The sequence below is a fragment of the Mirounga angustirostris genome, unplaced genomic scaffold (genome assembly GCF_029215605.1).
Source record: "Mirounga angustirostris isolate CCGP_5_RB_7025 unplaced genomic scaffold, mMirAng1.0.hap1 SCAF_5, whole genome shotgun sequence".
Taxonomy (NCBI): Eukaryota; Metazoa; Chordata; class Mammalia; order Carnivora; family Phocidae; genus Mirounga; species Mirounga angustirostris.
Genome location: NW_026991713.1, coordinates 10,145,925 through 10,162,301, shown reverse-complemented (window position 1 = coordinate 10,162,301; position 16,377 = coordinate 10,145,925). Strand labels below are relative to the sequence as shown.

The window sequence follows — 16,377 nt, the reverse complement described above, 5'->3', positions numbered from 1 at the left end:
GGCTGGGTGGGGAAGGTCACTGGGTCTGGCCAGGCCGGGGCATGGGGCTGGGCCAATGCTGGCTGAGTCCTCACCTGAAGTACTGGATGCCAACCATCTCACACCAGGCCCGGGCCCGGTCCACGGCCCGCCCATCCGGATCTGTGCACTGGCAAGAAGTGATCTCTGTGAGCGTTCAGCACACACCATACCCTGAGTCACTGGGGATCCCCTGGTTCAGTCTGGCTTAGCCACCCCACCCCCAGCGGAGTCCCCCAGCCTGGGCTGCAGTGACTCTCCCAGCTGTGTGGAACAGAGGGGCCCGGCCTGTGGTCTTCACGGGCGGCTCGGCAGCACCTGCCTGGTGGGGAGCGGGGCAGGGGCTGAGCGGACAGGCCTCGGCGTCCCGCCGCCTGCAGCTTGTGTCCCATGTGATAGTCTGGGCTTCCACATGGGGTTGTGTTCGAAGAAAGGGCTCCACGGTTAAAGGACGCCTGAAAGCCCCAGCGGTACGTGGTCACTAAGGGTCCCTGCCAACACTGAGACGGAATTGGGGACCCTCTACCCTGAGCTGGCTAACGAGGTTCAACAGAGCCTCCCTGACACCCAGGGTCCCAGGGGCTGAGGCCGGGAGGGCAGTGGAGCTGGGGAGGGGCCCGTACTCACACAGTCCACCACCATCTTGCCCAATTCCTTGGCCCCAAAAACGGTCTTGGCCAGTTCCCAGGGGTTGCTGGGACGGAATACATCCACACAGGTCACGGGCACTTGTGGGGACCTCCCTGTCCCCAGAGAGACCACAATGGAGAGCTTCTTCACCTTGTTGCCCTGACCCTGTTGGGGACAGGACAGGGGGAGTTGGAGGGGGTCTTCCCGCCGGCAGACCCTTCCCCAGGCGGCAGGAACAGAGCCTGTGCTGTCCCCTCCTTGGCTCTGCAACAAGCCCCGCTGCCAATATGCTGGGCACCTCGGCAAGTGCCCCCTCCCCGGGGGACTCATCCACCACAGGAGGCCACTTAGATGATGAAGAGCCTTCCCCATCCGAAGGTGGGGAGGCCCTCCTCCTCCAGAAAGCCTGCCCTGCCCCGTCTGGCCCCTAGAGGGCGCCTGCCTCCGTGCCGGCCGCCCTTGCTGTGTCACCCAGGGGCTGAATCCGGGGCTTCCGGATGACCACAGTGAGAACGGTAGCCAGGAAGGACCTGGCACACTAGGGGTCAGGCAGTGTCCTCCACATTTTACAGAAAGGCACGCGGATGTCTCACGCCAGTCCCCCCGCAGGTACCGTCACTCCCCCATGCAGTGGCTGGCGCGAAACACGGGCAGAGCCGGGACCCCAACCCTGCGGCTGTCTGGCCCTGAGGCCTGAGCCCACCGCACAGCACGTCACTAACACACAGGGCCCTTGCCCCACCCCTGTGCTAAGCTCCTTGGGCCGAGGGCCACTTCTGTTCCTCCGGATCACTGACTCAGCACTGTCGCCTCCCTAGAGGCCTCTTCCACAGGCCCTTCCCGAGCCCCAGGTCTCTCAGCAGAGGCAATCCTTCTCCCGGGCTCCTGCAGAGCCCTCCATCACAGCACCCGAAATCCCTGGAGCGGCATTTGCAAACAGTCTCCCCTAGACGTGAGCTCCCCAAGGGCAAGCACGTGTCCCTAGGCTGGGCAGAGTGGCCAGCACTGAGGCTGGCATATCCTGGTGTGCCCGCCGCTCTCCCCACTAGGCGCCCTTCACCACTCACACCAGATTGGGCCTCAGAATCCCTCTGATTAGCACAGAGCTCCGGGCAGACGCCACCCATCAAGCAGGTTCAAGTGTGAGTTAAAGCTGCTATCCAACGCACCAGTGAATGAGCCTAAGAGTAAAAGCCACGTGCTCTCCTAGGAGGCGATGCTTAGTAAGATTTGCTGAAACACGGTGGCTGCAGTGGACGGTCATGTCCAGCCCCTCTGACTGGAGGTGCTCTCACCTTGCGGATCATGTCCTGGTTGTACTCATGGATCTCAGTCATGGCGTCCAGCGTGGGATTGTTGGCCAGCAGCCCACCGTCCAGGAAGCGCCCATTGGGCCGGAAGTAGGTGGGGGCTGCCCCACTGCTCCGAGCAGCCCTCCACACCAGCTGCTCTGGGGGGTGAGGGAAGATGGTGGCCCAGTGGCACAGGGGACTGGTACAACACCCACGCGCTGCAGACCTCAGTGTGCATGTGCATGTGTGTCTGTGGGTCTGCAGGAAGAGGGAGAGGCTGGGAACTCTTCAGAAGCGCGACCGGGTGGAAGGCAGGGTGCAACTGAGGGCCTCCAGGAGGCTCCTCTAGGCTGCCTGAGGTGGGAGAGCTCCCCAGTTCTGCCTGCCCTCAGCTGATAAAGACTGGGGGCAGCGGGTGGGATGGTGGTGGGCCGGGGGTGCCTGGCAGCAAGGCTATGACTCTGACCCTCCACCCTGCAGCCTCTTAGGCCGACTGTTTCCTGCAGATGCATCAGATATGGTTTTAACCTGAGGGCTGAGCTGGAGGCTTGAGGTTAATATTCTGGCTGAATCGAGGCTCCCGTACAGACTCCGGGGCGTCATAATTCCGGAAGAGGTGGAGTTCAGCAGGCTGCCGGTCAGACAGGGTCCCTGTCAGCATCACCCTGGAGAGAAACAAGGAGCAAGACAATTGATCACTGACTTAGCCACCCCTGAAAGTCCACTTTGGCAAGTTTCATCCAGATTACCGAAGGCGTTATCCTTACACCCAGTGATTCTGCTTCTGGGAGTTCATCCTAACGTGCTCATGCATGTGGGAGATGGGCATACGCAAAGTTATTAACGGGTTCGTTAAAGTAAACCAATGGGCAGGCGCCTGGGTGGCTCAGTCGTTAAGTGTCTGCCTTTGACTCAGGTTGTGATCCCAGGGTCCTGGGATCGAGCCCCACATCGGGCTCCCTGCTCGGTGGGAAGCCTGCTTCTCCCTCTCCCACTCCCCCTGCTTGTGTTCCCTCTCTCGCTGTGTCTCTCTCTATCAAATAAATAAGTAAAATCTTAAAAAAAAAAAAAAAAAAGCAAACCAATGGAAACAGCGGAAATGTCCATCAGCAGGATGGTTCGATGCACCACGGTTCCCCTACCCCAGGGGGTTTGTGTCACTGCAGAATGACTGAAGAAGCACTTTATGTACTGATGGGCGCTGAGCGCCAAGGTTTATGGTCAAGTGCAAAAAGTAAGGTTTGGGACAGTGTGTGTAGTATGCCATCATTTATTTAAGAACAACACCCAAAACACTGAGGTACCTATTTGCTTGGTCAGAGGGACCCATGAGCAGAACCTAGGAACAGTGAGCTGCCTCTGGGGCAGGGGACAACTTGGTGGCTGCAGCTGACAGACAGCAGTGGGAGGAGACTTTTCACCATGTCGCCTTTGATTCCTCTTCAATGGTTCACCGTGTGAGTCTAGAACCTATTAAAGAAGACTCCGACTTGTCTCAAAAGACACAAACATCCTTAAACACTGCAGGGAATGTGGACTGGCACAGCCCCCTTGGAAGCTAATATGTACAAATCTTACAAATATCTGAGAATTCCATTTTGGAAAATTTATCCCAAAGGAAGAATCTGCGCTACAATAAGAGCTTCTTGCATAAAGCTATTCAGCACAACATAATTTATTACAGTAAAAAATGAACCGATCTAAATGGTAACAATAGAGGGGCGCCCGGCTGGCTCAGTCGGAAGAGCATGTGACTCTCGATCTCAGGGTTGTGAGTTCAAGCCCCATGTTGGGTATAGTGATTACTAAAAAAAAAAAAAATAATAAACTTTAAAAAATAATTAAGTAAATGGTAACAATAGAATGGGTAAGTAAATAAAATGTTTTGCACCCATTCCAAATTCCAGGGTCCCACATTAGGCTGGGACCTAGGAGTGCCACATTAGGCACTCCTAGATAAGGGTAAACCAGAAATAAATGTGCCCCTTTCTCACCCCAGAGGCTGTGAGGAAAGTTACCTTGGCATTGGATAAATGAGAGAGAGAGAAAAAAAAAAAACCTGAAAATGTATAACCACAAGCTAACCTTCTGTAGGTTTGTAGTCTAAATTTACATCACCTGGGGGAAGTCCCCAAACCTTCATGCCAAGAATTTAGTTATAGGGACCCTAGATGGCAGGGTACCTAGGTACCTGAAAGAGACAACACAAAACACTATGGAGGAAGATACTCTTATTCTAGGCCTCAAAGAATCCACACATATTATTTTTCAATACTAACGAGCACCACACAGTTAAAAGGCGGTGGGAGATGGGGTGCAGCACACAATGAAATAAAACATCATAAATGAAAACCAGTATAAACCAACATAAACAGCAAAACATACCTACATAGACTGCAGATATTTGAGTCCTTAAATAAAGATTATAAAACAGCTATGCTTACAATATTAAAGACATCAAAGGCAAGTGTGATAATATCTTCAGGGAATAGGAAACTATAAGTAATGACCTAGAAGATTTGAAGAAGAACCAAAGAGTACTGCTAGAAATTAAAAATAAAAAGGCAATAGAATTTTAAAAATCAATGGATGGGTTAAGTAGAAATTAGATAAAGCTAAAGAGAGAATTAGTGAATTGGAAAATAGGTAAAAAGAAATTGTCTAGAATGCAACATGGAGAGAGAAAATGATAGAATATACAGAAGAAGTTAAAAGACATGGAAGACAGAAAAGGTCTAGCATATGTTTAATTGGAGTGCCAGAAGGAGAGGAGAGAGAAAATTAGAGGCAAGGGTTGAAGAGATAACAACTCAGGCTTCCAGGACTAAGAAAGGCAGAAATCCAAAGATTCAAAACTAATAAATCCCATGCAGGATAAATTGGAAGTAATTCATATCTAGCTATATCATAGTATAATGGTAGAACACCAAAAGCAAACACATAAATAAAAATATCCAGAGAAAAAAGATCAATCACTTTCAAAGGAGTAACAGACTGAAACTGACTTTGCAAGGGCCACAATGGAAGTTAAAAGATGATAGAATGATATCTTGCATGTTCCCCAAGAAAATCATCAGTCTAGAATTCTATACCCAGCAAGAATCAGAAGAAAATAATTTGAAAATATTTTCAAACAATTCTGCTGGCAGAGAATTTGCCACCAGGAGACCCTCTCTAAGGAAAAGTGAAAAGACTATACTTCAGGCAGAAGGAAAGAGGTCACAGATGGAAGTCTGAGGGGCAAGGAAGACTGTAGAACAAAGAAGTGACATACCTACACACACACATATGCATATGCATACACACACATACAAACACATAGCCAACAGTGTGCTGGAGCCAGCTCATCCTGGCTTGTAAGAACCTATTGCTAAATCCCACAAGGTCGTTGTTAAATGCTTGGTAACTTGAAATTGGCCATGGTGGGAGTATTTATGCCATGGGAATTAGTGAACACTATAAATCAGGGCTTCTTCCCCTAGAGATCTGTTTTCCCCAGCACACTACTGGATAAATCTAAAGGAAAACAAACTTTGAAAGATAATAATAATGTCTTGTGAGCTTAAAAAAACAAGACAGACTTCAAATACAGGAAAACACTTAGAGATATGATGGAATTAAATTATTTTATAAGCCTTGATTATCTGAGAGAAGGGTAATGGTATCAATTAAATTCAGACTTCCATAACTTAAGCATGCACTAAGAAAAAAAGAAACGAGTGCACAAATTTCAAACCATGGGGGGGGGAATATAATGATCAAAATTATTCAGTAATTCTAAAAGAAGGCAAAAAAGAGAAAAGAAATACAGAACAAAATAGGTTGGCACATACCATCCCAAATATATCAGTAATTATGTAAATATAAATGGATCAGCCATATAAACATTAGATTAACCACATGAATCTTCTGATAGTCAATCAACTAAATCAGACTTCACTAGTTTACTTAAGTCAATATATTACCATGCATTTAAAAAGTATAAATGGATTAAATGCTCTAGGTAAGAACAAAGAATACAGCTTAGATTAAAAAAACAAATCCAACTATAGATTATTTACAGAAATTACACCTAAAATATAAGGACTCAAGGAGTATCTGGGTGGTTCAGTAGGTTAAGTGTCTGCCTTTGGCTCAGGTCATGATTCCAGGGTCCTGGGATCGAGCCCCGCATTGGGCTCCTTGCTCAGCAGGGAGCCTGCTTCTCCCTCTCCCTCTGCCTGCCGCTCCCCCTTCTTGTGCTCTCTCTCTGTCAAATAAATAAAATCTTAAAAATAAATATAAATAAATAAATAAATAAATAAATAAAACATAAGGACTCAAGAAGGTTGAGTTAAAGGGTGATATACCATACAAATATAACCAAAGAAAGCTAGTGTCTCTGTATTGGTATCAGGATAAAATGGACTTTAAAGCAAAAAGGATTCCTAGAGATAAAGACAGGTATTCCATAATAATAAAGGATTTCAGTAACCAGAAAAATATATAAAAATTTAAATATATATACACTTAATAACATAGTGTCAAAATATTTAAAAAGTTGACAGCACTATAGGGCAAAAGGGCAGTTCCCAGAGTAGGAGATTTCAATATAGCTTTCTCAATAATCGATACAAATGGACAAAGGGGGTGTCTGGATGGCTCAGTCCATTAAGCATCTGCCTTCAGCTCAGGTCATGGTCCCAGGATCCTGGGATCGAGCCCTGCATCAGGCTCCCTGCTCAGTGGGGAGTCTACTTCTCCCTCTGCCTCTCCCCCTGCTTGTGCTCTCTCTCTGTCAAATAAATAAATAAAATCTAAAAAAAAAAAAAAAAAAAAAAGTGGACAAAGAATTCTTAACGGTACAGCAAAATTGAAAATTTTAAACATCCTTAGCTAATATGACTTAATCGACTGTGCAGAACTTGGCACTCAACGCAAAATCTATATTCTTTCAAATTAGATGTGGGACATTTATAAGAATTGACTGTAGAGAAGTCCACAAACCAAGTCTCGACACATTTTGAAGGGCTAAAATCATACAGAGCATGTCCTCTGGTCACAGAGCAATTAATAACAAAAATATAACTAGAGAATTCCCTAAGTTTAGAAATTGAGAAATGTATTTTTAAGAAACTATGGTTAAGAAATTAAAATGATGGGGCACCTGGTTGGCTCAGTCAGTTAAGTGTCTGCCTTCAGCTTAGGTCATGATCCTGGTAGTCCTGGGATCAAGCCCCACATCAGGCTCCCTGCTCAGCGGGAAGCCTGCTTCTCCCTGTGCCTGCCACTCCCCCTGCTTATGCTCTCTCTTTCTCTGACAAGTAAATAAAATTTTAAAATAAAATAAAATAAATATAAAATAAATTTTAAATTTTTAAATAAAATTAAATTTTAAAAAATTATGAAAATTAGGGTGCCTGGGTGGCTCAGTTGGTTGAACGACTGCCTTCGGCTCAGGTCATGATCCTGGAGTCCCGGGATCGAGTCCCGCATCGGGCTCCTGCTCGGCAGGGAGTCTGCTTCGTCCTCTGACCCTATCCCCTCTCATGTGTTCTCTCTCTCTCATTCTCTCTCTCTCAAATAAATAAAATCTTTAAAAAAAATAAAAAATAAAAAATAATGAAAATTAGAAAGTATTTTGAACCAAGAAATCATAAACATGCTTATGGGATATCATTAAAACAGTTCTTAGAGGGGTGCCTGGCTGGCTCAGTCAGAAAAACGTGTAATTCTTGATCTTGGGGTCATGAATTTGAGCTCCACACTGAGTGTAGAGATTACTAAAAATAATTTTAACTTAAAAAAAAAACCCAGTTCTTAGGGGAAAATGTTTAAACTTACACATACACACATATATACACATATATTATACAATACAACCAAAGGTTAAAAATCAATTGAGCATCATTTATTTCAAGAAGTTAAAAAAAAAGGGCGCCTGGGTGGCTCAGTTGGTTAAGCGACTGCCTTCAGCTCAGGTCATGATCCCAGAGTCCCGGGATCAAGTCCCGCATCGGGCTCCCTGCTCAGCGGGGAGTCTGCTTCTCCCTCTGACCCTCCCCCCTCTCATGTGCTTTCTCTCATTCTCTCTCTCTCAAATAAATAAATAAAATCTTAAAAAAAAAAATGCTTAAAAAAAAAAAAACAGCTAAATAAACCCAAAGAAAGACAAGAAGGAATAAAAATAAAAGCAGAAATAAATGAAACAGAAAACAAACACACAACAGAGAGCCAGTAAATACCCAAGAGTTGGTTTTCTGAAAGACTAATCCAATGGAAAAGCCTGTAGCAGGACTGGTAAAGAAGAACAGAGAAGGTGTACATAATTAGGACTAAAGGGGGCATTACAACAGATGCTGCAGACATTAAAAAGATAGTAAGAGAACATTCTGAACAACTCTATGCCAATAAATTTGAAGAGCTGATGAAATTGACATATTCCCAGAAAAGCATAACCAAAACCAAATCAAAAAGACATTTAGAAATTCTAAATAGGGTGCCTGGGTGGCTCAGATGGTTGAGCATCTGCCTTCGGCTCAGGTCATGATCCCAGGGTCCTGGGATCGAGTCCCGCATTGGGCTCCCTGCTCCTTGGGAGCCTGCTTCTCCCTCTGCTTCTCTCTCTCTGTCTCTCATGAATAAATAAATAAAATCTTTAAAAAAAATAAAGAAAGAAATTCTAAATAATCTTATAAACATTAAAGAAGTTAACGCTACCATAAAAAATCTTCCTCCAAACAAACTCCAGACCTTGATGACTTTGCTGGCAAATTTCACCAAATACTCAAGAAGAAGCAAAGTCTTTATTATACTACCTTTTCCAAAAAAATAGAAAATAAGAGGAAATACTCCCTCAAAACCAAAACCTGGCAACGCCCAAATGGGAAAAAAATGGGTCCAAGCTCATTCATGAACGTGGATGCAAAAATCTAAACAAAATATTAGCCAGCGGAGCCTCTCAGAACTCTCTCTGTAAAAGGCACCAGGAATTGAAAGCAGGGACTAGGAAAAGTACCTGCACACCCATGTGAATAGCAGCATTATCAACAACAGTCAAAAGATGGGAACGACCTAAACATCCATCAAGAGATGAATAGACAAACACAATGTAGTGTATCCATGCAACGGCGTGTTATTCAGCCTCGAACAGGAAGGAAACTCTGACACGTGTTACAACACGGATGAACATCAAGGACACTGTGTTCAGTAAGAGGGACCAGCCACAAATGGACAAATATTGTATGATCCACTTCCAGGGTGTCCCTAGAGCAGTCAAAATCCTAGAGAGAGAAAGTAGAATGGTGGTTGCCAGGACCTGGGGGCGCTGGGAACGGAGTGGTGTTTAATGGGAACAGAGTTTTAGTTTTGCAGGAGGAAAACGTTTGGGAGGTCAGCTGAGTACCAGTGTGAATGTACTTACCACTTACTCAACTGTACTTAAAAGGGTTTAGATGGTAATTTTTATGTTACGTGTATTTTACCACAATTAAACACGGTCAAATAAATAAATGGTATCTCTAAAAATGTGTAATCTACAGTAGCACAAAACCCATGAAGAACCTGAGCCACCGATGTGCTGGATCTCCATAGAGAAAACTATAAAACCGCACTGAGAAACTTTAAACCAATGGAATGTTTTACTATATTCTCTAATTGGGAGACTCAGTGTTTTCAGAGGCCATTTCTCCCCCCAAATAAGCATACGGATTCAATGTAATCTTTATCGAAGTTCCAGCAGGATTTGGTTTTCTGTAGAACTGGGCAATCTGATGCTACCATTTACGCGAAAGCACAAACAGCAACAAGTAACCTTTGTACAGCATTTGTGTGTGCCAGGTGCTTTCTTTTGGAAAAAAAATTATTTATTTAAGCAATCTCTACACCCAATGTGGGACTCGAACTCACAACCCTGAGATGAAGAGTTGCATGCTCCTCTGACTTGAGCCGGCTTCAGGCGCCCCACCAGGTGCTTTTTTTTTTTTTTTAAGATTTTATTTATTTATTTGATAGAGGGAGACACAGCGAGAGAGGGAACACAAGCAGGGGGAGTGCGAGAGGGAGAAGCAGGCTTCCCGCTGAGCAGGGAGCCTGATGCAGGCTCGATTCCAGGACCCTGGGATCAGGGCCTGAGCCGAAGGCAGACGCTTAATGACTGAGCCACCCAGGCACCCCCTGGTGCTTTCTATTTACTTATTTTTTTTTTTAAAGATTTTATTTATTTATTTGAGAGAAGAGAATGAGAGACAGAGAGCATGAGAGGGAAGAGGGCAGAGGGAGAAGCAGACCCCCTAATGAGCAGGGAGCCCGATGTGGGACTCGATCCTGGGACTCCAGGATCATGACTTGAGCCGAAGGCAGTCGCTTAACCAACTGAGCCACCCAGGCGGCCCTACCCTGGTGCTTTCTAAATATTAACTTTTTTTCCTCCTCATGAAAACCCCAGAAGGAAGGTAGTATGTTATTCCCATTTTTGAGAAGAGGAAACTTCAGGGCATTTGATCTCAACCAGTTCTCTAGGGTGCCTCCAAGAACAGCCGTGATACCCCTGAAGACGGACAAGGTGGGAGGCTCTGCTGTCCCAGATATCCGGACTCACCATAAAGCTGAGGAACAGAGCCAGCCCACAGAACAGAACACAGTCAGAAACCACCGAGCAGACATGGAGGGAAAGACAGACTTCTTCACAGATGAGGCTGGGGAAACTGGTTATTCATGTGGAAAACATGAAATTGGGTTTCCCCTGATACAAAAAACAATTCTAGGTTGATAAAGACCTGAACGTGAAAGACAGATCTAGAGAGATTTCTGACCTGATGGGGAAATTGCTTCCTGCCTCAGGCTAAGGAAGGGTTCTTGAACAAACATAAAAAGCACAAACCACAAAAAGAAAAACATTTATAAATTCTACTACGTTAAGAACATCCATTCATCAACAAAACACTGTAAAGAGAATGAAAAGACAAGCCATGGAGTAGGAGAAAAGATTTAAAATCTATATATCCATCAAAGGCCTAGTTTTCAGAATATAAAAAAGATCACTAGGGCGCCTGGGTGGCTCAGTTGGTTAAGCGACTGCCTTCGGCTCAGGTCATGATCCTGGAGTCCCTGGATCGAGTCCTGCATTGGGCTCCCTGCTCGGCAGGGAGTCTGCTTCTCCCTCTGACCCTCCCACCTCTCATGTACTCCCCTCTCTCATTCTCTCTCTCTCAAATTAAAAAAAAAAAAAGATCACTAAGAAGCCTCTTGGGTGCCTGGGGGGCTCAGTCGGTTAAGCCTCCAACTCTTGATTTCTGCTCAGGTCATGATTGCAGGGTCCTGGGATTGAGCCCTGAGTGGGGCTCTGCACTCAGCAGGGAGTCTGCTTGAGATTATCTCTCTCCCTCTGCCCCTCACCCCTGCTCTCTCTAAAATAAATAAATGAATCTTAAAAAAAAAAAAAAAAGAGGCTCTTAGCCCCTTGGGGTTGTGGGTTCAAGCCCCACGCTGGGTGTAGAGATTACTTAAAAACAAAATCTAATATATACATACATCAATGCTCTTTTTAAAAAAAAGATTTTCTTTATCCATTTGACAGAGAGAGACACAGTGAGAGAGGGAACACAAGCAGGGGGAGTGGGATAGGGAGAAGCAGGTTTCCCGCTGAGCAGGGAGCCCAATGCGGGGCTCGATCCCAGGAATGACCTGAGCCAAAGGCAGACACTTAACGACTGAGACACCCAGGTGCCCCCATAAATGCCTTTTAACCCCCAAATCCCACAACCCAATTTTACCAAAAATAGGCAAAACACTTGAACAGGAACTTTGCAAAAGAGGAGAGGCAAACAGCCTTTAAAATATCTAAAAAGGTAGGAGCACCTACATGGCTCAGTCAGTTAAGCATTCGACTCTTGATTTCAGCTCAGGTCATGATCTCGGGGTTGTGAGACTGAGCCCTGCCTTGGGCTCACACTTTCAGGAAGCTCCCCCTGACCACCTCGCCCTCAGTCCTCCTCTGTCAGCTCTGAGCCCAGTTCAGAGGGAGAGATTCTATTCTCTCTCCCTCTGACCCTCCCCAACCCACTCTCTCTAAGAAAAAGAAAGGAAAGAAAGGAAGGAAAGGAAGGAAAGGAAGGAAAGGAAGGAAAGGAAGGAAGGAAGGAAGGAAGGAAAGAAAGAAAGAAAGAAAGAAAGAAAGAAAGAAAGAAAGAAAGAAAGAAAGAAAGAAAGAAAGGAAAGAAAGAAAGAAAGAAAGAAAGAAAGAAAGAAAGAAAGAAAAGAAAAGAAAAGAAAAGAAAAGAAAAGAAAAGAAAAGAAAAGAAAAGAAAGAAAAGAAAAGAAAAGAAAAGAAAAGAAAAGAAAAGAAAAGAAAAGAAAAGAAAGAAAAGAAAAGAAAAGAAAAGAAAAGAAAATCCAGGAAATCCACTGCACACCAGTCGGGAGAGCAGCGCCCCCGGGTGGTAGAGCAGGAGCTGCGAAGGGGCTGGGGACGTGCTCAACGGGCTTTGGGACTTGGCTGGTGATTATGTGGGTGTTTGCTTTATAATTATTCACTGAACTGGTTTATGTACTTTTCTAAATGTATGTTCTATTTCACCGTTTAAGAGAGAGAAAGTATCTAGGATAAAATACACAAAAATGTTTTTAAAACATTATCTTTTGGTTTTTACTACATGAATGATATTTCCTCCCTTTTACTTTTTTTCTTTGTCCAATTTTTAAAAGACTATGCATTATTCTTAAATTTAAAAAAAAAAGAAGAAGAAGAAGAAGAAGAAAGCTTTATTATGAAAAGAAATCCTCTCTAACCCACTAGGCCTTGCTCACACATCACAACCTCCAGGAAGCTCCCCCTGACCACCTCGCCCTCAGTCCTCCTCTGTCAGCTCATGAACACTTCTCAGTGCCCTGCTCTGGGGCAGATGCTGGGGCTGCAGAGAAAACAAGGCAGCCATATTCCTGCCTCAGGGAGCTCAAGTCTGGCAGGTGACAGACACAGGCACGAAACGGACAATAAAGTAATTCCGGGCTGGGCAGTCCTACAAAAAAGTAGCTGTGCTGTAGGCTCTTCTGGAACCTCTCAAACACCTGCAGCCTTGCACGGCTGTCATTTTTCAGGCCACTTATCTCCCAACCAGACTGCAAATGGCCCACTGGCCTTTCCACCTGGTGGTGGCCCCCTTCAAACCCCCCCCACACACACACAATGCCTGGGGCACAGCCCCACTCAGCAAAAAGTCTCCGGTGTGTGGTGGCCGAGAAGCGACCCCTTCTGACCCAGAGATGTGCTGTCTGGGTGGGAAAACAGCAGTCCCGGGTGGGGGGTGTCCCGCAACAGCGTCCTCCAGAAGCCCCTGGCCCACTTGGGAAGGAGCTGCTGAATGCCCCCCCCCTTTCACCAAACCGGGGCAGGGAGCCCTCTGCGCCCCCAGAACGGTGGGAGGGCTGCCCAGCTGGGGCCACAGCCACAGTGCTCCTGCTGAGGAGGCTTACTTGGGTTTCTTGACGTCGGTCATCTTGGTATGCTCCCCAAACTCGCGCTTCAGGAACTCCTCCAGGGGCCCCGACTCATAGGGCCGCGAGCCCCGGAACACCTCATCCTTCATGCGAAAGTACACACCCCTCATGTAGGCCATGGACTTGCCTAGGAACAAGGTGGGGGAGACACGAGGGCCACGCCCTGCCAGCTGCAGGGGCAGGGGGTGGCAGCCGGGGACCGGCTTGTCTCAGGCACTTAACCCAGCCGGGGCTCCTGGGCCTCTCCTCGGCAACTTCCCACAGAGGCAGACTCCCCCCTTCAGCAGCCCCGAGGCTCTGCACGTCATTCCGTATTCACAATTTTGTATTCTCCTTAGAGAAGGGCTCTGAAAGTGTAAGAGCTTCTAAAGCTAATCTAGACCTACCCCATTTGGCTCAGAATAGAAGGACCAGCCCTGTCCTGTAGGCCTCTGAGGACAGGCAGGGTCAAAGGGGCAGGCTGCACCTCACTCGGGCTAGGGCTGTGCGAGCAGGGTGCAGGGGGGCTGTGGAGTAGAGGGGTCTGCTATTACCAGAGGCTGAACTAGGTGACTTCTCAAATCCCTCCCATAGCCCCCGGGAGTCTGAAGAAGGAAGTGACCCTTTCTGGAGGAGGCTAGGACGTCCGCACCCCAGACCTCATGCCCCACTGGGCAGACACAGATCCAAGATAGCTTTTGTCTCATGGAAGGCAAGAACTGGAAACCAGAGAGGGGATGTGGGGCCCCTGAGGCCAGGGGAGGGAAGTCCCAGAAGACTGCTGACTAATAATCCTCTTCCCAGAGCCCCATGGGACGCTGCTCTCAGCCGCCTCCTGGCCTGGCTGCCTAATGTCCCTGACACCCTGAACTGCTGGGCCATGGCCTCCTCACACGGTCAATACCCAGATGCCTGCAGCTCCCCCATGGGACTGGGGCTCCCTGAGTGGGGGCATGCACCTGCCTCAGCCCCACCACCCCATTGCCCAGTACAGGCCTGGTCTGGCGGTCGCAGGGTCCTCTCCCCATGCCTTCAGACCTGGGGGGTGCACTGGAGAACCCGGAATTGCCAGGCACTGGGGCAGGGATGAAAGGTCAGGGAAGCCGAGGCAGAGGACCGTTCTTGCCTGGGTGGTAGCTGGCTCTGGGAGGGCCCCCTGCAGGCAGCATCACGCAGCCCAGACAGCTCCACAAAGGGGACACTGAGTGGAGACAAGAACCACCTAGAAGCCTGCCTGGTGAGGCACCTCTGTCACCTCTGCGATGCTGTGATGCATGGGTGCCCTGTGGCCTTGGGACGTGCTGGTCTGGCTGTCTAAGGAACTGTCCTAGCCCCAGCAACTCCATGGCTGGGCTCTGTGACTTTGGGGCACTCCTCTCCCCCCACGGCCTTAATTTCCCTGTGGGTAAACAGCGCATGCTGACTGGGGCTCTGGCTTTCTGTGGCTCCGTGGCTCCTCCTTCCTGAGCCCACCCACTGCATCCACCCTCAGAATGGCTTTCCTTATTTCCAGCCCTTCTGAGGCCCAGCAGGGCCTGCCTCACAAGGCTGTGGGGGAGAGTGGTAGAGGCGACTGATGTAAAAATGCTTCGTACACGGAAAGGCTCGTTGTGTCCCCCATGGAGGGCAGGGCACCCAGCCCCAGCCCACCCCCCAGCCCTTCTCTTTCCAGCCTCGCACCCCAATGCCCTTAGCCGCCCCCACAAAGGGCTTCCAGGCCCTCCGCTCCCCAACGACCCTCTTTGCAAAGCTCTGAAAAGAAACTGAGTGCAATTGGAGGGCAGATCCCAACCCCACCGTGCCCTGCTCACACCACCCAGGGACCTGCCCTCACTGTGCAGAATGGCCAGGGCCAGGATGCCCCCTGTGCTCGTCCCCGCCACCCAGTCAAAGAGATCCTTGGTGGTGACGCCTGAGGCCTTCTCGATGGCGATGAGGAGCTGGATGATGACGAGGCCCTTCACGCCCCCTCCGTCCAGGCAGAGCAGGTGGTCGTGGCTGTGGTGGGGACAGCAGTGGGAGAGAAGAGGATCCCGTTACAGCCCAGCACTTTACGTGGGCCTGTGGCCCTGAACACCTGTGAGCGCGTAAAGATAAGGCCCCGTGGAGCTTGCATGCTACTGGGGCTTCTTTGGGGGGGGGGGGGGCGGCAGGAGCACAGTCAGTAAAGGAATAAACAGAGTATTTCAGGAGGGGAAAAGTACAATTAGCAATAAGGAAAGGGGCCAGGTGCCACCTCAGCGGACAGCTGGATCTGCCTCTCCCACTTGGTTTTGGGTGGGTGTGGATTCCCAGGCCCAGGCCTGCCCCGAAGCAGGTGCCTAAGAAAAGTCTCTTTGAATTAGACAAGGCTGGGGGGGAAGGGCTGGTATCCTGCAGCCGGCCAGGAACGGTGGCTGGTGGAGAGGGTGAGGTGGAGAGGGTGGGAGCAGCAGGCGAGGAGGGGGGCAGGGAGGAAGGATCGTCTGTGTGCCAGGAGCTGTGAGGTGCTTCTCCCAGCGTGAATTCGCACAAACATCCCAAACCCCTTCGAGGCCGACACTCCCAGCTAGGAATGAAGCTCGGAGGTTAGGTGACCACCCAGTCACAAGATTGGGAATTAATGCGGCCGGATGGACAGGGGCCTGCTGACTCCTGAGTCACCTGCTCTGCTACACGCCCTGACACGTCTCCACGGCCCAGCCATGCCAGGCTCCCTGCCCTGGGGAAGGGTTTCAGTCTGTGCTCAGACCCAGAAGCTTCCTTTTGGTCTCCTCATCCTTCCATCTCAGCTTAAATGTCACTGCTGAGAGAAGCCTGCTCTGATGCCATCAGCCCCCTCCAGCTCAGCCTGTTCCTCCTCCACCCACTTCCTTGGCGTAGAGCACTTCTAGCTCCCATAAGCAAGCGTCTTGGTTCCCTCGGTCACTGTCTTTCTCCCGCGCAGGATGGGATGGAAGCTCCCTGAGGGCAGAGACTGGCTCTGCTCTGGGCAGAGCTGTGT

General features: G+C 48.4%; 1 protein-coding gene across 4 annotated transcripts in view; it reads right to left on the bottom strand.

The window, feature by feature from the left end:
- Positions 1–16,377, bottom strand: part of PLA2G6 (phospholipase A2 group VI) — a 60,096-nt gene that overhangs the window by 914 nt on the left and 42,805 nt on the right. For all 4 annotated transcript variants that reach the window (XM_064590613.1, XM_064590610.1, XM_064590614.1 and 1 more), the window contains 6 exons: positions 15,229–15,392; positions 13,392–13,542; positions 2,469–2,605; positions 1,944–2,098; positions 646–813; positions 75–148 (listed from right to left, as the gene is read on the bottom strand). In XM_064590613.1, the coding sequence (XP_064446683.1) occupies positions 75–148; positions 646–813; positions 1,944–2,098; positions 2,469–2,605; positions 13,392–13,542; positions 15,229–15,392 (849 nt within the window). The remainder of the gene's footprint in view (positions 1–74; positions 149–645; positions 814–1,943; positions 2,099–2,468; positions 2,606–13,391; positions 13,543–15,228; positions 15,393–16,377) is intronic.